We start from the raw sequence: 26,044 nt of genomic DNA on the forward strand, positions 1-26,044 counted from the left end.
AAAGCCATGCCACGAGACAAAAGTGATCCGCATCCTCCAAAACAAACGGGGCCTTGACGGAGGAGCCCCGCAAACCCCTGAAGACGAAGGGGAGTATCCACCAAAAGTTGGATGAAGTCCGCAAACCACGGGCGCCGTAGCCACTCCAGTGCCACCATGATCACTGTGGACGAGTGCAGCTCTATGCGCCGGAGTACCTTGCCTATCAGTGGCCAAGGAGGGAACACATACAGCAACACGTCCGTCTGCCAGGGCAGAACCAACGCGTTGACGCCCTCGGCCCCTCGCTCCCGCCTTCGGCTGTAAAACCGTGGAGCCTTCGTGTTCTGGAACGTGGCCATCAGGTCCATGTGTGGCGTTCCCCATCTTTCGCTGATGAGGCGAAAAGCGTCCTCCGCCAGTTCCCATTCTCCAGGATCCAGGTGATGACGACTGAGGAAGTCCACCTGAACATTGTCGACTCCGGCGATGTGGGACGCCGCAAGGCTGCTGAGATGTCGCTCCGCCCAGCACATCAAGCGTTGCGCCTCCTCCGCTACCATTGGACTTTTCGCCCCGTCCTGGCGATTGATGTAGGCCATGGTGGTAGCATTGTCCGACAACACCCGGACCGCCTGTCCCCGAATCATCGGGAGAAAAGACTGCAGCGCCAGGCTCACTGCCCTGGTCTCCAGGCGATTGATGGACCATTGAGATTGGGCTAAGGACCACCGGCCCTGCACGGACCTGCCTAGGCAAACTGCTCCCCAACCGGAGAGACTGGCATCCGCAGTGACGACCGTCCAGTCGGGCACTAGCAGGGACACTCCACACGTCAAGTGGTCCGCTTCTAGCCACCAGCGTAGACTGGCCCTCGCTTGAGCTGGAAGTGGCAGCGGTAGATGGAACTCTTCCGACACTGGCTTCCAGCGGGAAAGTAACGCTGATTGTAAGGGACGCAGATGGGCAAAGGCCCAGGGCACCAAAGCTAGGGTTGAGGCCATAGAACCCAACACCGTCAGATAATCACAAACCAGTGGAAGCCGAAGCGACAACAATCGGCGCACCCGATTCTGAAGCTTGCAGACCCGCTCCCTGGTGAGAAAAACCTTGCCCTGTTTGGTGTCGAACCGGGCTCCCAGATACTCCAAAGACTGGGTGGGAACCAGATGACTCTTGTTGAGATTGACCACCCAACCCAGGGACTGCAACAGGTGGAGGACCCTGTCTATCGCCTGCCGACACCGACTCTCTGACTTAGCCCGAATCAGCCAATCGTCCAAGTAGGGGTGCACCAGGAAGCCCTCCCGTCGGAGCTGCGCCGCCACCACTACCATTACCTTCGTGAACGTTCGGGGAGCCGTGGCGAGACAGAAGAGAAGAGCCCTGAATTGATAGTGCCTGCCCAGAATGCAAAACCGGAGGAACCGTTGATAAAACGGCTGGATGCCGACGTGGAGGTACGCTTCCGTGAGATCCAAGGAAGCCAGGAACTCGCCTGGCCGGATCGAGGCAATCACAGAACGAATAGTCTCCATTTTGAAGCATGGAATGCGAAGGCATCTGTTTACCCCTTTTAGATCCAAGATTGGCCGTGCTGTGCCGTCCTTCTTTGGCACAATGAAATAAATGAAGTAACAGCCCTCGCCCCGCTGCCCGAGAGGCACAGGGACTATCGCACCCAAACTTTCTAGGCGCCGAAGAGTACCCTCTACGGCTTCGCGTTTCCGCAGACACTTGCAGGGCGAGACTAGAAACTTGTCTGTCGGAGTCCGTGCAAAATCTAACGCGTAACCTCGTCTTATCACGCTGAGGACCCACTGATCCGATGTTATCTTGGCCCATTCCTCGTAGAACAACTCCAATCTGGCTCCTACGTTTGGTATGACCGACTGAAGCTGACGCGAGAGATGGACCGGCCGGATCTCAATGGGAAGCCTTGGACCCCGTTCCCGCCGGGGTTCCCCCTTGTCTACCGAACCGCTTCCCCCGAAAGGACTGCGGCCAAGATGAGGATCGGGAGGAGCCCGCACGATAGGAGGGACCGGAAGACCTCTGAGGACGAGATTTCCTGTTTCCTCGGAACCGGGACCTACTAGGGAAGGAGGACCGGGTCCTAGACCTATCTTCAGGCAGCTTAAACGCCCTGTTCTCCCCGAGGGATAACATCAAATCATCCAACTCTTTGCCAAACAACAATTTTCCCTTGAAGGGCAGTGCTCCGAGGTGAGCCTTGGACGACCCATCCGCCGCCCAATTGCGAAGCCACAGGAGGCAACGCGCTGAAACGGCCGAAACCATGGATCTGGCAGAAGTGCGAAGAAGATCGTAGAGAGCATCTGCGCTGTACGCTATTGCCGCCTCCAGATGTCTGCCTGCTTTGCCTCTTCCTCCGAGAGGTCTGCATTGGCCTGGAGGACCTGCGCCCATCGCAGGCTTGCTCGCATGGCGAAGTTAGTACAGATGGCAGCACGGACCCCCAGTGCCGAAACTTCAAAAATCTTCTTCAGCTGCAGCTCTAGCTTTCTATCCTGAATGTCCCTGAGAGCCGTGGTTCCAGTGACCGGAATCGTCGACCGCTTAGTCACCGCGGACACCGCCGCGTCCACCTTTGGCAGCCGGAGAAGGTCAAGCGCGTCTTCTGGTAACGGATAGAGCTTATCCATGGCCTTGCTCACCTTCAGGCCCAATTCCGGAGTGTCCCATTCGCGGAACAAAATATCCGAAGCCGAGAAGTGGAAGGGAAAAGCCACCACTGGTCCAGTGAGACCCAAAAGGACTGGATCCATATTGGCTCCAGAACAAGAAACCACCGGCGGAGCCTCCACCCCCAGCTCCTGGAGGATAGCCGGAATAAGCGGGGAGAGCTCCTCCCTGCGGAACAGACGGACCACTTTTGGATCATCGCCCTCCACAGGCGTTGAACCTTTTCCCATGCCCGGCTGGGAGAGGCCCTCTCCCGTCGCACCATCGGCCCCGCCCCGGGGGCTCCTCGGCCGGGTCCTCCTCGTCCAGTGACGAGGAGTCGGAGTCCGAGTCTTGCGGTATGCCCCGCAACGGGCGCTTGTGTCTAGTCGGGACGCCGCTCGAACCCTCATGGGATTTCCTCTTCCGGGATCCGGTGCCTCTGCCGGACCCCTTCGCTGAACCCGTCTTCCCTACTTTGCGCTTGCGTTGTTTATATTTCAAAACTTTGCGCAATAAAAGCGCAAAATCGGACGAAAAGGAAGACTCCGAGGCCGAGGACGCCTCATCCGCGCTGGGCTCCATTGGGGACTCAGCTCCCCCAGGGGCGCCCCCCCCCCCCCCCCCGAAGGCCGTTGTTGCGGCGAAAGCGCGGGAGGCACGCCACCATCTCCGGCGGCCTCCCGCGCGACTTCTCTACCTGTGGCCAAAATGGCCGCTACTCCCGCGCTGATAGGAAAAGGCTCAGCCGGCTTATCAGCAGCGACAGCAACACGCGGCGGCGATCGCGCCGCCCGGGACCGGCCCCCCCGACCGGCCCCGGACAGTCCCTCGCCTCCAGAAACACACACCGAACAGATGCCGTCCCGGGAAAGGCGCGCACGCGCCAAGCCGCATGCACGGCAGACGGACCCCCTCGGCATGTGGCGCGAAAACACACGACAACCACAGTAAAAATTAAAATTTAATTAAATTAAATTAAAATGAAATTCGAGGCGCCCCCCCCCCCCCGAAGCGAACGGAGAGCCGGCGCGAGGAAGAGAGGCGGCGCAAAGGAAAAAAAAGACAGCCGCTTTTTTTTTTTTTTTTTACACTTGCCGCTGTCCCCGGTCCTGAGGTTCCTGCTCCAGCGGGGGTGAGTGAACCGGGCTCCCCGGTGTCACCCCCGACGCTGCTACTACACCAGCCGGGTCCTCGAACCTAGCAGCGGCCTCAACCAGGGGGGGATGGTCCCCTCAGAACCTTCAAACCCCCCTGGGAGGCGGGACAGAAGGAGATTTCCACTTCTTCTTCCTCCTGAAAGTAGTTTCTTCTTTTTTTTTTTTTTTTAAAACAAACTAAGGCCTAAACCAACCCTGCTATCTAACAAAAACTCAGGGAAGCCAGAGGCTGTGACTGAACCTGCACCATCTACTGGAGACAGAGTAAGACTGAGGGGCTGTGTGAGGCACGTGGCTATATGTAGCCAAGTCCGACAGATCTTGCTCTGTCTCCATCTACTGGTGCGGAGTCACAACCCAGGTGTCCTGGACTGATCCTGGTACGTACAGGGAAGTCCAGTTTCCATTATGTTTAAAAAAAAAACAAGAAGAAGATGATTAAAGAATTGAATAATTATATAATGGAAGAAAATTCTGTTTTGAATAATGACTATTAGAGGATGCAACGATGTTTAGTGGTTTAGTGTCCACAGTTGGCTTTTGATGTCTGTGGTGAGCTATATGAGAGGAACATAAGCAAGTCATTGTTCTCTGGCTCTGTCTGCTGGTTGGAGTGCACAACCCATTGGTGTGGACTGGCTTGCCCTACTTCGAGGAAATGAAATTATCAGGTAAGAAGTAATTTCACCATGGCTCTGCCTGCCTCCCTGGATACAGAGCACCAAGATGGGCTAGTGCAGACAGTGTAATGCTTCTTGCCTTTCATATTGTTCCCTCCTCCTCCCAGCCATGACAGCACAGACAGTGAAATGTTACTCACCGATCACATCATCATCCCCATCCTCTTCGCAGATCACCATGCGCTCCTCATCGCTCGTCATATCCTCACTGGCAGTACGCTGTGGCCGGTAGGAACATGCTGCAGTATGGGGTGGTCTGACCTGGACAGTCTCAGACACTGGGGCGGCGAATGGCGAGGAGGATCCCTGACTGCCATATGGAGTTTTCTAGTTAAGATATGGGGATGGGTTACAGTAGGTCTAACAAAAAGCAAAAGAACAGAAACTTTCCCTCTGCTGCATGAAACAGCAAACTGATTCTGCAAGGCACCACCCACTGACCCCCCTGAAAAGACAGTAACATAGATCAATTCCTTGGGGAGCCTCCCCTGAATGCCAGAATCAATCTGTTCTAGAGAGCCATGACCCATTACTGCATCCATTCCCTTCCTGCTCACCTCTGACATGTATTAGCAAAAAATACCTGGGTAAGTTCCTGCAGAGCTTGGTTCTCTCTCTCTCTCCGGTCTATACTCTGTACACAACTGTGGGAAAAGGCTCGTGGTCGTGTGAGCTGTGTTGCTGTGGTAGCTGAGTGAGGCAGACGCTCAGCTGAAGGATGACCCATGGCTGGTGTGCTTGATTTGACCTCTGCCCCCAGAAGGCTTGCTGGAGTAAGTAATACGTCAGAGGATGCTAAAAGGAAAGAGGACACAAGGGGCATCAGGCCACAGAAGGTCTTTATAGCACACAAGAAAAAAAAAACCAGTAAAGTATGATATCATCACTACTGGCCTGGAGAATGCAGGCCAATCCCAGCACTAGATAGTTGTCTCATAATCACCTGGAGGGGGCTCCACCAATCCTGACACCAGACAATCCTCACATAGCACTCAAAGATGTCACAGCTAATCCCAACAACAGAAGCTGTTGCTCTAGAAGTGTTAAGCACAGGAACACATGAGCCAGCTGCTCTCCTGACAAAATCTCACCTCCTGCGGCAGCTGCAGTGCCAGTCTCTGACATGCTCCTCTCTCTCATCTCCTTGTGGGCTCCACTAGATCCTGGCACTGTTGGCTTCACATCAGATGTGGACTTCTTCCGGTCCTTGTTACACCACTTCCAATCTGGGTGTGCCTTAAAATGGGCCTCCTTTACCTGTACAGAGAAATCAGCAACAGAGGTTTTATCCCTTATAAATATTAAAAAAAAATATATATATATATATATATATATACACACATACACACACATATACACCAATGGTCTATTAATATACAACACGGACACATGCACGCACCAAGGAGAGTATCTGCAGAATACTGACAGATTGATTTACAAAAACACCCTAGCACACCCAGTGACACATTCCCCCTCCCTATGCCACACTAAAGGCTACATGCTTCCCCATGCTTCTTCTCCTCCATACATATTTACTCTCAATGCCCCATTCCTGCCCACTTCCACCATACCTGAAATGCTAGGTCATGGTATTTCTGCTTCTCCTTGGACCCCAGTGCATACCACCACTCTCCCAGAATCTTGCTGACGGTGCGGTTGTCTTGGTTGGGGTGTCTCTGGTGTACCAGGGCTCTGTGCCTCTTGCTGAAGATCATGAAAGCATTCATGGGACGGCGGATGTGGTCCTTCTCTCGCTATGGGGTCAGAAAGTGTTAACAGCAGAAATCATTACCAGAATTGACTGCCTCACTTGTCATCCCAGATGGGCACTTCCCAGCAAAGCCCCTCAGAATGCTTCTGTTAGAATTATTCCCATCAGCCCTATTACAATTACTTCTATATTACCTTGTGTGCCTCTCCTCTTACCTTGTTGGGGCTGCGTCCATCCTTCTCAGAGGAGGAGTCTCTGTCCTTAGGCAGGGCACTCAGAGATTGGGTTCGACGCTTCCCTGGCTGGATGGGGAGCGGAAGCTCTGGGGAAACTGTACAGAGAAATCTACAAGGAAACAAACCACATCAGTGGGGAAACCCTCTCCTAGCAGGGGGAGTGGTTCTCAGGCTTCCATCTCCCTCACAGCTTTTTTCTCCCTTCCAGCTTAAGGGGGAAGGGGGAATGGGGAATTCAAGCTCACATGCCTCCCTGCTTAAGTGAAAGGGGGCTGGTGTGGGTGAAAATAAGCTCATTTCCTTCCCAGTCTAAGAAGAAGGGAGCAAGCAAGTCTCAAGCTCATCTCCCTCCTAGCTTGAGGAGGAGCTCTCATTTCCATATACCACCTGAGAAAGGACTCAGCATAATGTGTCAAGAGCATATCAAAAGCACCACACTTACGCATCATCATGGTCACTCTCTGTCTCACTATCCCCATGCGGTGGTGGCAACTCTTCTGCTGGTGTCTGGGCCTCCTCATCCTGGGGGCACGGTTTGCCAGGATCTCCGCTGGGCTGAGCTGTCAATGCAGGACTTTCGGGATGAGCCAGGCCCAGCAACACTGGCTCACCCCCTGTAACACTGGAGGGATCATGAGCAACAGCTGAGGACTCTGGTGGCTCTGCAGAGATTTAGACGGGTGGAGGGGAGGGATGGGGTGTGAAGAAATGCAAGAGTAAGACTGCATATCATGCAAAAATTCTCACATATCACACAACACAAAACATAACCAATTCTATATAAGAATATGACTCCAAGAGATAAACCAAGAGATACTTCTTGAACCACTGTCTCAGTTGTGACTGGTGGAGACTGAGCACATCTTGAGGTCATTGGGCAATATTTTCAGCTGACTCATGATTGATAGGAAAATTGGTTCTTACCTGCTAATTTTCATTCCTGTAAAACCACAGATCAGTCCAGACAAGTGGATTTTGCATCCCTACCAGCAAATGGAGTCAAAACAAAACTCTGAGGCACTGCTATATAACCGAGAGCGCCACCTGCAGTCCCTCAGTATTAACCTGTACCCAAGCCAAGATTAAACTTAAAACCCCTCGCACGGGCGAATAGGTCCAAAGGGTTGGAAACCCCCCAAAACTGCAGACTTTACTAGTCCCCAAGCAAAAAAACACCTGAAACACCGTAGATCCTGCCCAAAAATGTTTTTGTTCTTTTTAAAGGTAAAACCTCTAGTATCAACTTGGCAGGAAATTCATTCTTTTGGCATTGACAGGGTGGGTCTCTGGACTGATCTGTGGTATTACAGGAACAAAAATTAGCAGGTAAGAACCAATTTTCCTTTCCTGAGCATACCCAGATCTGTCCAAACAAGTGGGATATATCCAAGCACCCCTAAACTGGGCGGGAACCCGAAAGACCCACGTGCAGAACGTTCTCAAAGGATGCCTCGTCTTGCGCCCTTACATCTAAGCAGCAATGTCTGGTGAAAGTATGGATCAAAGATCACACCGCAGCCCTAAAAATCTCCAGGGGCGACATGAGCTGACACTCAGCCCAGGACGCTGCCTTGCCCTTGTGGAATGCACTCTCAAACACACAGGAATCTGGCGACCTTTACAGATATATGCTGAACAAATCGCCTCCTTAAGCCAATGAGAAATGGTAGCCTTAGAGGCTTGTGTCTCCTTTCTTTACTCCACCGAACAGGACAAAAAGATGATCTGACCGGCGAAAATCATTTGTAACCTCTAAATAATGTAACAGAATCCGCCATACATCCAAGAGATGCAACTCTCTGTCTTGTGGGGAATCTCTTGACCACTCCGGAAACCACGGTAGCACCACCATCTGATTGACATAAAGAGATACCACTTTTGGTAAAAAGGAAGATACTGTGCGCAACAAAATCCTGTCACTGTAAATCCGCAAAAATAGATCCCTACAAGACAGGACCTACAGCTCCGAAATCTGCCTAGCAGAACACATGGCCACCAGAAACACTGCCTTCAGTGTCAAATCCTTCAGGGTCGCTCTCCTCAACGGTTCAAATGGGGCTCCACAAAGGACCTGAAGAACTAAATTTAGACTCCAATCCAGGCAAATCTTTCTAACTGGAGGGCGCAAATGCTTAACCCCCTTCAGAAACCTGATTACATCCAGATGAGCGGCAAGCATCCGACCACAACACTTGCCCCTGAGCGAACCCAGCACAGAAACCTGTAAACGAAGCGAGCTGTACGCTAAACCCTTGGACAACCCCTGCTGTAAGAACTCCAAAATATGGGGAACATCCACCACCAGGTGGTCCAACTATTGCTGAAGACACCACGCTTCAAAAACTCTCCAGACCTTAACATACACCAGGGACGTAGCAGGCCTCCTAGCCTGCAGAAGCATGGAAATGAACTGCTCAGCATATCCCTTTCAGACGCAGTCTCCGCCTCTCAAAAGCCAGGCTGCAAGACAGAAGTGATCCTCCCAATCCGAGAATATGGGTCCCTGACAAGCAATCCTAGGAGATAAGCTAGCCTGAGGGGTCCCTCTACCGAGAGCTGCACCAGATCTGCGAACTACGGCCAAAGTGGCCACTCTGGTGCCACCAGTACCACACTTCCAGGATGCATCTCTATACACCTCAGGACCTGACCGATGAAGGGTCACGGAGGAAACACATACAGCAGAATTCCTGTCGGCCAAGGGCACACCACAGCATCGAGGCCCACCGAGCCGACCTCCTTTCGTCGACTGAAAAATCTCTCCGCCTTTAAGTTGACTCGCATCACTATAAGATCCAGCTGGGAAATGCCCCACCTGGCGCAGATGTCCCACAAGGCTTGGAATCACAACTCCTATTCCCCTGAATCCAGCTGTTGCCTGTGAGGAATTCCACCCCCTGAATCCAGCTGTTGCCTGTGAGGAATTCCACCCCCTTCATGCGACATCTCTAGGCCTCTGAGATGGTACACTGCCCATCCAAACAATCACCGAGCTTCCAGCACCACCGCATGACTCTTCGTATTGCCCTGCCAACTGATGTTCATCATCGCTGTTGCGTTGTTGAAGAACACACGAACCATCCACCCCCTGAGCAAGGACAGGAAAACTTCCAGGGCTTGTCAAACCACCCTCATCACAAAGTGATTGATGGACCAGGACTTCTCCTTTGGTAGCCAAAGACCTTGGGCCACCCGACCCAAACATACTGCCCCCCAACCCAAGGGACTGGCATCCATGGAAACCACCACCCAATCTGGAGTCTACAGATTCATTCCCTTCTCGAAATTTTGACAAGACAGCCACCACAAGAGACTGGACTTGGATTCTCATAGAAAGGGGCAAGGGATGATGGTACTCCTCCGACAATAGACTCCACCTGGACAACAGCGTGCATTGCAGAGGTCTCATGTGCGCAAACGCCCAGGGAACCAAATGCAATGTGGATGCCATGGACCCTAGAACTTGCAAATAGTCCCACACTGTCAGAACAGTCAGCTGAAGAAGTTGCCTCACCTGGGATTGCAATTTTACCACTTGGTCCGCTGCCAGGAAGACCCTGCCCTTCTGAGTGTTGAAACGGGCACCCAGATACACCAAGGACTGGGTTGAGTCCAAATGACTCTTCGGCACATTTATCACCTAAACCAGTGACCACAAAGTGTTCATCACTCTCTGAAGGGACCTCTCGCATTCCTCCTTTGACTTTGCTTGAGAGAGCCAATCGTCCAGGTACGGATGTACCAAAATCCCTTCCTTGCAAAGGGCCACTGCCACCACTTTGGTGAATGTGTGTGGCACCATCGCCAAACCAAAAAGAAGGGCCCAGAACTGAAAATGCTGACCCAACACATTGAAACAAACTTCTGATGCTCCTCCCAAACAAGAATGCGGAGGCACGCCACCATCAGGTGCAGGGAAGCCAGGAACTCTCCTTTGCGAACTGCCGGTACTACAGTGCGCAGCGAAAACGCAGAATCCAAAGGGACTGGTCTACCTTCTGTAAATCGAGAATGGGACAAAACGTGCCTTCCTTCTTGGGAACCACAAAGTAAATGGAATATCATCCCTGACCTCGCTTCGCAAATAGGACGAGCAACCTCTACAGTGTCCCCCACACTGCCTCTCGTTTGATGCGAGATACAACTTGAGACTCCACAAAGGCCTCCCTTACCGGGCACAAACATTCTAGAGCATAGCCCTCTCTCACCACCTCCAGGACCTACTGATCTAAGGTAATCCTTACCCACTCCTAGTAAAAGCTAGACAATCTGCCTCCTACAGTTTATACGTAGGAATGGGGAACTCTGGCTTCATTGCACTGACTTTCTGTCTCCGATACACTGACTGGCCCCATCTCTGCCCAACCTGCGAGCACCACGAAGAACTGCTGGGCATCCAGCGCCCTGCTTTGCAGAGGCATCAGAAGAGAACTTGCCGGACCGAAACCTGCACGAATCCTGAAACTGGACACAAACTGGAAACACTTTCTTACTGTGCCTCTTGTCCTCCGGCAATCTGTTCCCCTTCAACTCCTCCAGCACCTTCAGCAACTGATCCAAATCCTCCCCGAATAGAAGCTTCCCCTTGAATGGGAGGTTATAGAACTGGGCCTTGGAAGACAAATCTGCTGACCGATTTTGCAACCAGAGAAGTCCACGGGCCGACACTGCCGAAACCATGCTTCTAACTGACGTTTGCACCAAATCATACAGCGCATCTGCCACATAAGCGACCCCAACCTCCAGGTGGCCTGCCTGCAAGGAACCACAGTCTCCTGATGCCGCACGATCCGGAGCCTTCTGCACTCAACCCAGACTGGCCCCTCTGCATAAAACTGGCACAAATGGCCACTCGAAGACTCAATGCGGAGACCTCAAACATCCGTTTTAGCTGAATCTCCAGCTTGTGGTCCTGCACATCCTTCAACGCAGCAGCCCCCACCACAGGGATTGTCATCTTCTTGGTAACTACCGATACTGCCACATCCACCTTTGGTACCTTCAGGAGGTCCAGAGTCTCTTCCACCAAGGGGTAAAGCCTAGCCATTGCTCTGCCCACTTTCAGACCCACATCCAGAAAGTCCCAACTTCCGGATCTTCTTTAGTAAAGGAAAAGCACTTGTCGGACCTCTCATCCCATCCATGACCAGGTTAACTTCCTCATTATCCGACTCCTGAGTCACCTTCATGCCTAATTCCTCCAGAGCCTGGGAAATAAGAGGCCGCATCTCCTCTCGCTTGAACAAAAAGCACCACCCTCAGGTACTGGAAACTCATCCGAGTCAGGGTCATCTTTAGTGCCATCAGCTGCCTCGGGGGTCGGCGCCACATCAGGGTCCACCTCGTGTTGATCGAGAAGGTCCTCCTGTGACTCATCCGAATCTTCACCATCCCTGAGAGACCCATCCGCATTCGCTCTACGTAACCCCAGGCACCGCAGGATCTCTCCAGACCCCTCTGGGCATCTTACCAATGGGGCGTAGCGGCCACTCCACGGCCCACTTCCCCTGCTATACCTTTCCGTGCCAGGTAGGCCTTGTGCATGAGGAGCACAATCTCCAGGGAAAAATGCCCGCATCATCATCCCCCGGCTCCGGAGAACTGGCATCCAAATCCCCTCCCCATTAGAGGCTCCCTGCCCTACCGGGAAAAGGGGAGGAGGGGAATCACCACCCTCTTGCAGTCGAGATCTCCTGATCACCATACCCCGCAGGGGTCAGCCACGAGCCCGGCCGAATGAAGGCATTGTTTCCCTCCACAGCTCCCCAAGGAACCCTCCTGTCTTGATCTGCATTCCACACAGAGGGACCGGGTGGCCAGCCACGCCGCATACAGGCCACAAGCACGGTACACTGCCATTTTCTGCTTCAGCGCCATTATGGCTCACCACTTGCCACACGGCGCACCACTCAGCTAGGACAAACATGTGGTGCAGCCCGGCGCACAAATCAAAGCCCTCACAACCACTGCCATGCCGAAGCTGGCTCCTGCCGGTATGCTAATAGGACCATGGTTGCCTCACTAGTCGCCTGCCGCCGGCCCTCCGCAGTCGCAAGGGAAATCACGGGTGCACCCTCGTCCACCCCCCCCGTCCACCCCGATCCTGTACCGGTCTCTGCACTCACCTGGGGCCCCAGGCTGTTGGCACGACGACAAAAATGCTCCCAGCATCCAATCCCAAGACAGCCTTCCCTTCTGTTAGTATACTCCTTTTTTTTTGTTTTGTTTTTTTAAACAAGACTTAAAGGAAAATTGGTTCTTACCTGCTAATTTTCGTTTCTAGAGTACCAAGGATCAGTCCAGACCGCTGGGTTATGCCTCCCTTCCAGCAGATGGAGTCAGAGAAAAGCTGAAAAGCACCCCCAGATAACCTGGTGTGCCACCTGCAATCCTTCAGTATACTCACTATCAAAGCAGAATGAAATAAATTTAAACAACCAATGACTAGATCAAGAGAATTTAGCTGAACAATAACCTGTGAAACACATATACAGGACAAGAGTACGGATTGAAATGCTTCCAAATCTTCAGATTTGTCTAAAAACTGCAGAGAGAAAAAACAAAACCAACTGAGCAGACTCTCCTGAACACTATACCCCTGGGCGGGCATCTGGACTGATCCTCGGTACTACAAGAACAAAAATTAGCAGTTAAGAACCAATTTTCCTTTCCCTGTACATACCAGGATCAGTCCAGACCGCTGGGATGTACCCAAGCTGCCCTAAATGGGGTGGGACCCGGACAGTCCTGCTCGAAGCACACTGCTGCCAAAAGAATCAACATCCGTAGCCCGGGCGTCCAAACGGTAATGCTTAGCAAACGTGTGCAAGACCGCACCTTGAATACTGTGTACAATTCTGGTCGCCGCATCTCAAAAAAGATATAATTGCAATGGAGAAGGTACAGAGAAGGGCTACCAAAATGATAAGGGGAATGGAACAACTCCCCTATGAGGAAAGACTAAAGAGGTTAGGACTTTTCAGCTTGGAGAAGAGACGACTGAGGGGGGATATGATAGAGGTGTTTAAAATCATGAGAGGTCTAGAACGGGTAGATGTGAATCGGTTATTTACTCTTTCGGATAGTAGAAAGACTAGGGGACACTCCATGAAGTTAGCATGGGGCACATTTAAAACTAATCGGAGAAAGTTCTTTTTTACTCAACGCACAATTAAACTCTGGAATTTGTTGCCAGAGAATGTGGTTCGTGCAGTTAGTATAGCTGTGTTTAAAAAAGGATTGGATAAGTTCTTGGAGGAGAAGTCCATTACCTGCTATTAAGTTCACTTAGAGAATAGCCACTGCCATTAGCAATGGTTACATGGAATAGACTTAGTTTTTGGGTACTTGCCAGGTTTTTATGGCCTGGATTGGCCACTGTTGGAAACAGGATGCTGGGCTTGATGGACCCTTGGTCTGACCCAGTATGGCATTTTCTTATGTTCTTATGTGTGCAAAGATTTCCAAGTAGCTGCCCTGCAAATCTCTTGTGGCGAAACACATTGGCTCTCTGCCCATGATGCCGCTTGAGATATGATCGAATGAGCCTCAAGACCATCTGGCACTTGCCGCCCATGACATATGTATGCCGAAGCAATAGTGTCCTTCAATCATCGGGCAATAGCAGTCTTTGAAGCCTTACACCCTTTCTTAGGACTGCTCCATAAGACAAAAAGGTGATCTGACAATCGAAAAGCATTAGTCACTTCTAAGTACCGCAGAAGTATTCTGCGGACGTCCAGTCTCCTCAAATCCTGAGCCTGAGAATAATTCCTATCCAAATCTGGAAAAGCTGGTAACTCAACTGACTGATTTACACGAAATATCAATACAACCTTCAGCAGAAAAGAGGGCACCGTCCAAAGCGAAACCCCAAAGTCCGAGATTCGCAAGAACGGTTCTCTGCAGGACAACGCTTGAATCGCCAATATTCGTCTGGCCGAACAGATAGCCTCGAGGAACACCACCTTGAGTGTTAAATCTTTCAAAGTAGCCCGCTTGATAGGCTCAAAGGGAGGACCACAGAGCCCACGGAGAACCAAATTTAAACTCCACGAAGGACACACTGCACGCACCGGCAGGTGTAAATGTTTGGCTCCCTTCAAAAACGCGCCACATCCGGATGTCCTGCAATAGATGCACCATCAACCTTACCTCTTAAACAGCTTAACACCGCTACCTGAACCCGGAGCGAGCTATACGCCAGTCCTTTCTTTAAGCCTTCCTGCAAGAACACGAGAATGTGCACAATAGTGGCCTGGCGCAGGGACACCTTCAACCCACTGCACCAGGAATCGAAAACCTTCCACACCCAAACGTAGGTGAGAGGAGAGGTCTTTCGTGTGCATAGTAGAGTGATAATCACCACATCCGGATAGCCCTTCTTTAACTGTATCCTCTCATAAGCCAAGCCGCTAGACAAAAGCGAGCCGCCTGATTGAAAAATACTGGACCCTGTTGGAGTAAATTCGGTAGGTTACCAAGACATAAGGGACCGTCTACCACCAAGTTGATCAGGTCTGCGAACCACGGCCTCCACGGCCACTCCGGAGCTACGAGAATAATCGGACCCCGGTGGGACTCTATTCGCCTTAAGACCTTTCCCACCAACGGCCAAGGAGGAAACACAGAGGAGTGCGTCATGAGGCCACAGAAGGACCAGGGCATCCACCCCTTCAGACCTGTGCTCCCTTCTTCAACTGAAGAAACGAGCCGCTTTCACATTCAACTGAGTCGCCATCAAATCCACTCGGGGGACTCCCCACCGGGGAGTCGAGAGCTACCTCGCCTCCTCAGACAGTTCCCATTCGCCGGGATCTATCCTTTGTCGACTGAGAAAACCTGCCTGAACGTTGTCCACTCCAGCTATGTGTGACGCCGCCAACCGGAGCAGATTGCGTTCCATCCAGACCATCAACTTGTCCGCCTCTGCGGCCACCTCTTTGTTCCTCCTTGACGATTTATGTAAGCCACAGTTATCGCATTGTCGGATAGGATCCTTACTGAATAATGCTGGATTAGCGGGAGAAAACGGCACAACGCTAGACAAACCGCCCTTGTCTCCAACCAATTTACGGACCACTTGGACGCCTGCGCTGTCCATTGACCTTGTGCTGATCTTGACTAACAGACTGCCCCCCAACCGGAAAGGCTGGCATCCGTTGTCTCGATCATCCACTGTGGATTCTCTAGATCCATTCCCTGCTGTAAGTGATCGGGGATCAATCACCATTCTAGACTGGCCCTGGCTGGATCCAGAAGGGGCAAGGGCAAGTGGAACTCCTCGGACTTGGGGTCCCAACGGAAAAGCAATGCCCTCTGCAAAGGCCTCATATGAGCAAACGCCCAGGGAACCAACTCCAGAGTAGACGCCATAGAACCAAGAACTTCCAAATAGTCCCATACCTTGTGCAATGGAAGGGCCAAAAGACGTCGAACCTGAGACATTAGTTTGCCCATCCTCTCCCGAGGCAGGAAAACCTTGCCCACAGACATATCAAACCGTGCTCCCAGAAATTCCAACACCTGGGATGGTACCAATTGGCTCTTGGAGAAATTGACAACCCATCCGAGCGAATGGAGGTGATGCAAAACAGACTGCACCGCCACCTTGCAGAGCTCTTCCAATTTTGCCCGAATGAGCCAGTCATCCAGATAGGGATGAATGAAGATCTCCCGCCACAGACACGCTGCTACTACCACCATCACCTTGGTGAAGATGTGGGGGGACATCGCTAAACCGAATGGCAGCGCACGAAACTGGCAATGCTCCCCAAGACCATGAACCACAGAAACCTTCGATGATGCTCTCGGATTCCTATGTGAAGGTAAGCCTCCGTCAGATCCAAAGAAGCCAAATATTCGCCTTTGTGGACGGTCACCATGACGGACCTCAACGTCTCCATTTGAAAAACGAGGGACCCATATTGCTCTGTTGACCTTTTTTTAAGTCCAATATCGGCCGGAAGGAGCCCTCCTTCCTGGGGTTTACGAAATAAATGGAGTACCTGCTGGTCCGACATTCGTTCGGTGGCACCGGGACAACTGCACCCAGAACCTTGAGCTGAGACAGGGTTTGGAGTATGACCTGTTGCTTTGCCTGAGACCCGCAAGGAGACACCAGGAACAGATCCCGAAGCGGGCGAGCAAAATCCAAAGTGTAACCATGTTCTATGATATCTAGAACCCACTGGTCCGAAGTAAGCTTGACCCATTCCTCGCGAAACAGGGAGAGACGACCCGATCTCAGGAACGGAGGAATGGGCCGGCGCACCTTCATTGGGAAACCTCGGAGGAAAATCCTTGAGAGGATCCATCACGCTGAGGCAGTCTACCATGAAAGGAATGAGCCCAAGCCTGAGACCTTGCCAGCAACTGCTAAGGGGCAAAAGACGAGCCCCTACCCATACGAAAACTGTGCTGACCCCGGGTCACTCCAAAAGGGCGAGACGGCCTGGGCATGTCCTCCGGGAGCTTGTAAACCTTATTGTCCCCTAAGGACTTAACCAGTTGTTCCAGATCATCTCCAAATAATAGCTTTCCTCTAAACGGAAAAGTGCCCAGCTGAGACGTACAAGAGACATCAGCCGAACAATTGTGGAGCCAAAGAAGCCTCCTTGCCAAAACTGCCAAGGACATCGTGCGCACAGAAGTACGAAGAAGATCATACAAGGCATCCGCTGTATAAGCAACTGCCGCTTCCATGCGGTCGGCCTGTTCTGCCTCCGCCAGAGGGAGCTCTTGAGTTGTAATTGCTGAACCCATCTAAGGGTAGCTTTCTGCATGAGACTACTACAGACGGCCGCCCTAACTCCGAGGGCCTATACTTCAAATATCCTCTTGAGTAGAACCTCCAGCTTTCTATCCTGGAGGTCCTTGAGAGATGCTCCTCCCGTTACCAGAGCGCTTTGCGATGGCCGACACAGCTGCGTCCACCTTAGGGATCTTGAGAAGATCCAAGAACTCAACCGGCAGCGGGTAAAATTTTTCCTTAGGGTGGCTTCAGGCGCATCCCATTCCCGGGTCATAAGCTGTAAAAGCATCGGGTGAAAAGGAAATGTTCTAGGAGGGTCCCGCAGGCCTGACAAAACAGGATCCCCTGAAGAAGGATCCATCACCGGCCGCGGAGCCTGAATATCTAATTCCTGTAGCACATGAGGAATCAAAGGGTCTAGCTCCTCCTTACGAAATAACCGGAGCACCCGCGGATCATCCCCCTCCACCGGAGCGGCATTGTCAAAATCATCGCTCGTATCCACCGGGGAGGGGTCCGGAAGCACGGACCCTGGAGGAGTGGAAGGCGCCAGTAGCTCAGTGTCAGGAGCGGGACGGGAAGGCTGGGTCCTAGGAGCCCCTTGATCCTCTGCAGGCCTGGGGATCTTAGCAGGAGGAGAATATTATCCATCCAAGCCTGCCTCAGCCTCCATATAAGCTTTGTGAAGCAGTAAAATAAACTGAGAAGAAAATGGGTGCTGTCTCTTTAAGGGCGCGCCCCCCCCCCCCCCCGGAGGCACAGCAGGAGAAGGAGAAGAATCATGTCCCAAATCACGAGGTCTTTGGGGGCTTAACGTAAGAGAAATCGGCGGGAAATCCCCTCCCCCCGAGCATCTGAGCCCTGCGCAGCATCGGGACCTCTCCTTGTGAACTGTCTGACTGCGGCCTAAGCCGCGCGATCACGGCAACGCTGATCTTTTTCCCTGCAATCGGCAGCTGCGAAGGCCCCTCACCCCTGGGAATACAGCGGGAGCAGAGGCCTTTGCGAGAGATCCACGCTGCCGGTTCTCCACACGCTGCACATCGCGATCCTCGCGGCATGGCAATCTAAGCTGTAAGTAGAACAGCTGAGTGAAGCAATTCACCCCCTCCGGAGCCTCAGGAAATTTCAGCAGGCTCGCTCTGTTTAAAAGGCTTATCCTTTCTCTTTTATTTATGTATTTATTTTTTCTTTTTCATAGCTACTCAACCAGGGGAATGTACGTCCCTGGGCTTAATATGCAATTTTTAGCTCCCACCAAAGGAATTAAGACGTGTCTGGCACGCTATGGGGGAGGAGGGACAGGCCCACCGGTAAATTCCCCCCCCCCCCAACTCACCGGGCTTGTCAATATTCTCCGGATATTAAGGCCAAGGGCAGAAGCCCAGCCTTGCCTATTACAAAGTGATTTCAGTCTTCCCTTTTTTTTTTTTTTACTACTTACTACAAGTTGATCTAGTCAAAGGTACTAAGGTTAGGATACCCCCTTCACTTATTAATCAATCAAATAAAGAATTTTGCAAAGGATCAGGACCACAGGTCCTGATGCTTCACATCCATCTGCTGGAATCAGAGAAATACTGAAGGATCGCAGCTGGCATACCGGGTTATCTGGGGGTGCTTTTCAGCTTTTCCCTGGCTCCATCTGCTGGAAGGGAGGCATAACCCAGCGGTCTGGACTGATCCTGGTACGTACAGGGAACTGGAATACTTTCCTGACAGGACCAGTGGTACCAGAGAGAGGGGTCTCTGAAGGTCGAGGGAGCCAGTGCCCTGGCTATCGGACCCTCCGGTACAATGCAGATGAAGCCAGCCAGGGGTATCCAACTCCCGGTCGCCCGGCTCCATTTAAGGGATGGCCCATAAAGGCACCTAACACCTCATGGAGCTTCTGGCATCCACTTCTGACCTAACACCTAACTTTTTATTTTGTTTTAACTAGACTGCAGATTTGCACCTCTACCATCTGCTAGAGTCAGAGAAATACTGAGGGACTGCAGGTGGCACTCTCAGTTATGTAGCAGTGCCTCAAAAGTTTTGTTCTCCGACTCCATCTGCTGGTAGGGATGTAAAACCCACTTGTCTGGACTGATCTGGATATGTTCAGGAATGGTGAATTGGCATACACCAATAAGGTTTAATATGAGGTCACATGAAGTTGTCCAACAAATCATGAGGTTCAGTGTTTCTCAATCACTTATGAAGCCTCTCTCTGGTCCCTACAAGTTTGTTTTATTTTTAGCTGCTTTTGCAAGTAATGCTCAAGCCACTTACAACATTATTATTATTCAAGTTCAATAAATTTGCTTCACAGTGTATGTATCCTATAACCTGGGCCTACCTTTGCTGTGACTGGAGGGTGTTGGATGACTGACCGGCTGCTGGCCCTCACTGGGTTGAACAGAAGAGTCTGGTTGGCTGGGAGCTAGGAATGGGACCAACGAATGCCAAGGAAAAACCGCCACAGAGCGAGGCTCAACATTTGTCCAGACTGAAAAAAAAAAAGCAATGGACAGAAAATCTGATTACAAAGGTGGCAGGCAGGGGAACAGAGAGGCTCAATCACAATTGTGCATCTCCAATGCGTCAGTGAGCAAGGAGTACACTCATACAATGAGAAACTTTGGGAAGAGTCTAGCCAGCTCAAAAATCCAGAAACATTGCACTTCCTGTTTAGCACAGCATATTCTCAGTATGCATTATTCAGTTCACCCACAATCCCCTGTGCTTTCTATGCAAACTACAGCCACAGGTTACATCATAACCTGCAGCTCATTACACAAAAAAGTAGCACTTTCATATTCCCATCTCCCTCCTCCCAGCTCCTGGACAACCCTATCCTACATCCTCCCAGCAATCCCACCTCCTCTACTTCCTCTCTATTCACATCCCATCTTCCCCACCTCACTTCCTCCTGCTTTCATCCCCTACCCCCTTCTCTTCCCACACCCTTTACCTTCCCACCCCTCCTTCCTGGATTCCTATCCCTTTTTCCTCACCCTTCTCCTTATACTCCCCCCCCACACACACACACACAAACACACACCCTCCCATCACCCCTCTAAATTTTCATTTTCAAAGACCCTTCTGAGGTCACTACCAGCAAGCCCATTTCAAACCTATGCAAACACACCCTCTTCCCCCAAAGGAGCAAACAATAGATTAGAAACCCAAGGGCTTCCTCCTGGTGTCAAATTTCATCACACACATTATTTATACAGATTCTCTCTTTCCTACACAACCCTTCCACACCATACAGTAGTGTATGTCATAGCTTCTTAGCCCCCAGCTGGACTCCCTCTCAGGACAGCACCTAGTAACACACCACATCAGCAAGAGAGACAAAACTCCCCCAGGACAAAGGAAGTAAACAAAGTAGGAAAAAACAAAAAGAGGAAAGGTGAGGTTCAGGGGATCCTCTAGCCAGTGTAGTGGTAATCAGTGAGTCACATCAGGACCAAGTACCAGAGACCAATAGTCAATGCTTATCTGCTTTCAGCCTTAACACTGGGATATTCATCCATTTCATTCTAGGGTGTATTAAACTTCTGTGGTCTAAAGAAACCAAGTACTGTTGCCATGAGGAAGCTATCAAATGGTCTCCATTTGCTCCTTCTCATCCAGTTGTCATGGGGGGCAGGGGGAGGCCATTCACAAGGTCATCATCAATCAAACATTTAATAAATGAATTCCTTCACACAAATGTGAAGCAGGAGCATGGTCAGGTGTATGTATATAAGAGAACACAGAATGTGAACCAATGTACTAGGAAAGGAAAGATATTGTTAGAACATGAACAGGTGTTTGTGGAAAAGAGCAGACACTATTAGCATGTAGATGCAGGTACATCAGATTGGTACTATTACTGCAGACTACGACCATGAGCCTGAGTTTACACATACCAATGTGTGCATTAAAGTACTATGTGCCCATGGGACCAATGTAACAAAAGCATGGGTAGAACAAGTAATGCTGCATCCCAGTCTGTTACAGTATGAAGGCTGCTGTATGCAAATGCAATTAAGTGCCTAGCAGTCTGATTGTATTTTGAGATGTTTTGCTGTAGGCAACTTTAACTCTGTTATAGGCCGATACAGTAAAGTCCGCGGGAGAGCAGGCGAATGCCTGTTCTCCCGGCACGCGCACCGGCCACTCGCCGGTGCGCGCGATGCAGTATTTAAATTAGGTCTGGCGGTAGTTCCGGGCAAAAGGAGGCGCTAGGGACACTAGCACGTCCCTAGCGCCTCCTTTTTGACAGGAGCGGCGGCTGTCAGTGGGTTTGACAGCCAACGCTCAATTTTGCCGGCGTCGGTTCTCGAGCCCGCTGACAGCCACAAGCTCGGAAAACGGACGCCAGCAAAATTGAGCGTCCGGTTTTCGGCCCGACAGCCGTGGGCAGAATTCAAATTTTATTTTTTTTATTTTTTTTTACTTTTTTTTACTCTTCTGGACCTCCGACTTAATATCGCCATGATATTAAGTCGGAGGGTGCACAGAAAAGCAGTTTTTACTGCTTTTCTGTGCACTTTCCCGGTGCCGGAAGAAATTAGCGCCGACCCAAATTTCTGAAAGTAAAATGTGCGGCTTGGCTGCACATTTTACTTTCTGTATCCCGCGCGCATACCTAATAGGGCCATCAACATGCATTTGCATGTTGAGGGCGCTATTAGGTGCCGCGGCTTGGACGCGTGTTTTCCTCCCCTTACTGAATAAGGGGTAAGGGAAAACGCGCGACCAAGAGCAGGCTAACAGTGCGCTGTATCGGCCTGTTAGTTTCTTTGCTCTCCTCATTGGATGAGTCAATTTTTTACTGCTTTAAAAGCCAGTTATATCTATAGATTAGTTTATGTATCCTGAAGATGGTAATGATGCTTCAAGTAGGAAAAACTCTGCCTTCCAAAAAGGGTAAAGTCACCAACAAAGGACTCTGTTTAGCCCACAGCTATCTCTGCAGGAGACTACACTCTTCTGGAGAGAACACTGGGTAATATTTTCATGTTATAAAAGAAAAGATTCAACCTGTTGTTTCTTTAGGAAACTGTCATAAAAGGACAAAGGAAAAGTAGTTGGGTAACTTCACGGAGAAAATATAAATGTATAAAATCATATTTTGTGTGCCTGGGCTCACACACATATGCTCCTTTACCCTGGGTGACACAGCAAACAGAAGTCATGTACACAGCAATACAAAGAGTGGCTACAAGATGCAGAAAACAAGTACATCCAGATCATGAGAAAGAAGAATCATGCATCCTTCATAGGCCAGAAATCATTCCTAGTATTTTCCACTTTCTCTCCGAGAGTGAGGGTTGTAAAGTCTAATGCCAGCCTACTACATGAAGAGACTAGTATCACTGCGTAATATTGCAAATCATATGTGTCACGTTTATCTAGTACTACATCATCACCTATCGGCCCAATACAAGGTATCACAATCAGCGAAGAATCCAGGGCGCTGCAAATCCCATACCCAGCAGCCAGGCTGGGAAAAGGTTCAACGCGCAAGAACGAGGGCTCCGTATTTTATCAGGTCAGGATCATAAGCCCTATGCAACAAGGAGGGCTCCGCTGTACCTGCCCCCACCTTCCAGAGAAAAAAAGAAAGCCACTGACCGAACATGCTGAGCCCCTGACGAGGGAGGGGTCGCTCTGCGGAGAACATGCTACCCCGGAACAGAGTGGGTGGGGGTGGGGGCTGCCCCCGTGGTCTCAGGCGTGCCCCCAACTGTCCATACCAGGCTCCGGCTCCTGAGAACCATCCGCCGCCTCCCAGAGACTTTGCCGATGGCTGTAACTACAAGCGATGGTCAACAAGAGGCTGCGTAGGACCGATCCGATGCTGTCCTCCGATCTCCGCGATACTCCTCCACGGAGCGGCCACTTTCCCTCTTCCCCCACCCCGTCGATCCGTGTAACCCGGAGACCCCCTCTGAGACGGATCCTGTCTGGGGAAGACGCGAGAGTCCCCACCGCACGGGACAGGGGTCCCGGGGGAGGATACACAATAACAGAGCAGGGCTGGGAGGGAGAAGCGCTGTCACAGCCCCCGGGCACACATGACAGCGGCGCGGAGGGGGCCGGATTCCCCGGGGGTTCTTCGTATTGCCCCCCACCTCCGGGCGGGCTCAGCACAGGCTTGAACTCCAGCTCCCCCTCAGCTCGCGCTGTAACATCGTATCCAACACCATTCACCCCGCCGCAAACAAGGGAGGCGCAAAAAAAAAAAAAAAAGGCAAGGGAGGGGAGCTCCCCCGCCCTACGCATGCCCAATTACCCCCTACACGCTTATTGGCTGCCGGAGCAGTGTCATTCATATGCAAATAGCACTTCTCACGCGCTTCTCTCGCTGATAGGCTGGCGAAGGAATGCCACTTATATGCAAATTAGGCAGCAACCTCCTCGTCCCCACCTCGGGCCTCCGTTGGCTGAGCGGGGAAGCCAGTAAGATGTAAATGATGTGACGCGAGGTCCCAGCCACATTAATGATTGGCCGAAGGAAGGATTGGGCGGAGTTCAGCAGGCCGCGAGTCCTGACTCATCCTGTGAGTGAGTAAGGCGGTCGAGGACTCCGCCCGGGGAGCGGAACGAGTGGGGCCGGAGAAGGGCGAGCTCTGCGCGCTGTGGGGAGGCGGCGTCCCACGGAAAAGCAGTGCGCAGTCCCACCCACCCTGTAACGTCTCCCTCCAAGGATGCTGTACCATCTCTTGTGGTTACTCCTGATTCCCAAGCAGGGTCAGAAGTACCGAAAGGGATTGTGCCATGTTTATTTATGAGGGAAAATATTTGTTAAATTCTAAACCTATTTAAGACGCACAGCGTTGCATCCCTTCGCTTCTCCATATAAACACATATGCTGGGGCCTATAGACTAAACATATACCCAATAGCCACACAATGGGGGGGGGGAAAAAAAAACCCTTTAGCAAATGTGGTCCACAGCACGCTCTACTATCCTCTCTCTTACATCTCATCAACAATAATCTTCATGCCCTTCATTAAATACAACAACTGTACTAGCCCCCATCTCACATGAATATCCTCCAGCCCCTATTTCTCACAAAGGGATACAGCAGCAGCCCCTTATGGGTTGGAGCATTAGAAGAATTTGAATTTCAAGAGCAAAGCTTCCTAAACCTTTATGTTAGATATATTTATATATATATGTTAGATATATTTATATCTAACTGGTATATTCAGTGTGGATAACCTGAAAAACCCAACTGGTTGCAGGACAAATGTGGTAAGGTGTTTAAGACTAAGAAGCAGCACAATATAGGGGATTAATGCCCTACCACTGGGTACCAAAACTGTTTGGATTCATGCCAAACTAAGAAGATTAAACCTTTTTAAAAATGGAATTGTTTAAATTACATACAAAGCATTCTCATCCTCTGAATCAGACAAAAGGTATCGCACCACCCTACCCTATATATCACACAGAGCTCTTTTCCCATCTCATCATATGGGACCAGGCTTCTCCCCTCCCATTTATTTTCCTTAGATATAAAAGAGAGTGCTCAAAGGAAGCAGGGGAGCCTCCCCAATGAGAAACCCACGCCCACTCGGTCACATACATGCTCTCAGAGACACTCACAAACTCATTCTCAGACAAGATACTGCCCAGTGGTGCAGGCCAGTCATAACATAACAGAGGACTAGCTTTGTGTACTGCCCGATTTCTGGCCCTGGTTCACTATTCGCACAGATATACAGCAAGACATCTCATAGCAACTAATTTCTCTCGCTTTTGCTTCTCTCCCTCCTAACATTTCCTGCATTCAGGCACCAAACGTTTGTCAAGGTCATTCTACATCCAGAGATGTTCAATATATGAACTCTCAAGCTGCTGGTCAGTGCCTGCAGCAGGCTCAGGCCATTAAGTTTGGAAATTTCATCTGAGACTATGATGATATTTTCCCTAAGAGAAATGTGCCAGTAGCAAATCACAACCATACAAACTGTATGACACAAAAACCTTCTTAAGCCCACCCAGGCACTGAGCACTACTACCAGTTCTTAGTCACAGATCCTTTTCATAAAGATTCGGCCAGCTTGCATTTCCCACTCTACAATCTACTTTCAGGGACATCCCAGAATGCAATTTAGCTTTCCAGGAGCCAGCTTCCTTCTTGCCTGGCTCCTGGAGCTGCTGTTTGAAATGCTTCTTCACAAGCTGAAAGCACTGGCATTTCAGGTCATTCTGACTCAGGTATGCCTGACATCTTTCTGTATGTCTCCACATCCTTGTGCTTGTTGTTTCTCTCTTTCTGGCTAACTTGCTCCACCTCCCTAATCCAGGAACTGAACTATTGTTCTCTCACGTAAACTGTCTTGCCCACACTAATAATGTGTTTGACACTGTAGGTACCCATCTATCTCCTATAGGCATACATACACACACACACTTCAATCATACACAGTAGGTGGTCCTCAACCTCCCATAAAAACATACATACAAAAGTACAAACTACAAATTGTTTCATGTTGCAGGCAACCACATACACAACTTGAGCACATACACAAGGTAACACCATATCTGCCTGCATGCACGCAGACATATGGGCATACATTTCAGAGTGGCTTGTCACACACACACACACCAATACATACATACACAGCAATATTTGTGCACATGCACACGCACATCTGGAATAGATTAATGTTGCAAGCACTTCTAGTCACAAAGACAGAATTTCTCTTCTCTCCCTCCCTCCCAAAGCACAACCACATCTAACAGATGGGGACTTTCTAACTAGGAATATGCTGCCCTCCCACTCTGCTTCCAAACTCCCCCTCCCAGAAAAGAAATCATAAACCATTTCCATCTCTGGCAAACATTAA

General features: G+C 50.7%; 1 protein-coding gene across 5 annotated transcripts in view; it reads right to left on the reverse strand.

Moving 5' to 3' along the window:
* Positions 1 to 26,044, reverse strand: part of CIC (capicua transcriptional repressor) — a 275,907-nt gene that overhangs the window by 202,059 nt on the left and 47,804 nt on the right. For all 5 annotated transcript variants that reach the window (XM_029576644.1, XM_029576645.1, XM_029576646.1 and 2 more), the window contains exons 3-9: positions 19,546 to 19,695; positions 6,894 to 7,113; positions 6,431 to 6,560; positions 6,076 to 6,258; positions 5,596 to 5,761; positions 5,088 to 5,299; positions 4,645 to 4,831 (exon numbers count right to left, since the gene is read on the reverse strand). In XM_029576644.1, coding sequence (XP_029432504.1) covers positions 4,645 to 4,831; positions 5,088 to 5,299; positions 5,596 to 5,761; positions 6,076 to 6,258; positions 6,431 to 6,560; positions 6,894 to 7,113; positions 19,546 to 19,695 — 1,248 coding nt within the window. The remainder of the gene's footprint in view (positions 1 to 4,644; positions 4,832 to 5,087; positions 5,300 to 5,595; positions 5,762 to 6,075; positions 6,259 to 6,430; positions 6,561 to 6,893; positions 7,114 to 19,545; positions 19,696 to 26,044) is intronic.

This window comes from Rhinatrema bivittatum, chromosome 14 (assembly GCF_901001135.1).
Source record: "Rhinatrema bivittatum chromosome 14, aRhiBiv1.1, whole genome shotgun sequence".
NCBI lineage: Eukaryota > Metazoa > Chordata > Amphibia > Gymnophiona > Rhinatrematidae > Rhinatrema > Rhinatrema bivittatum.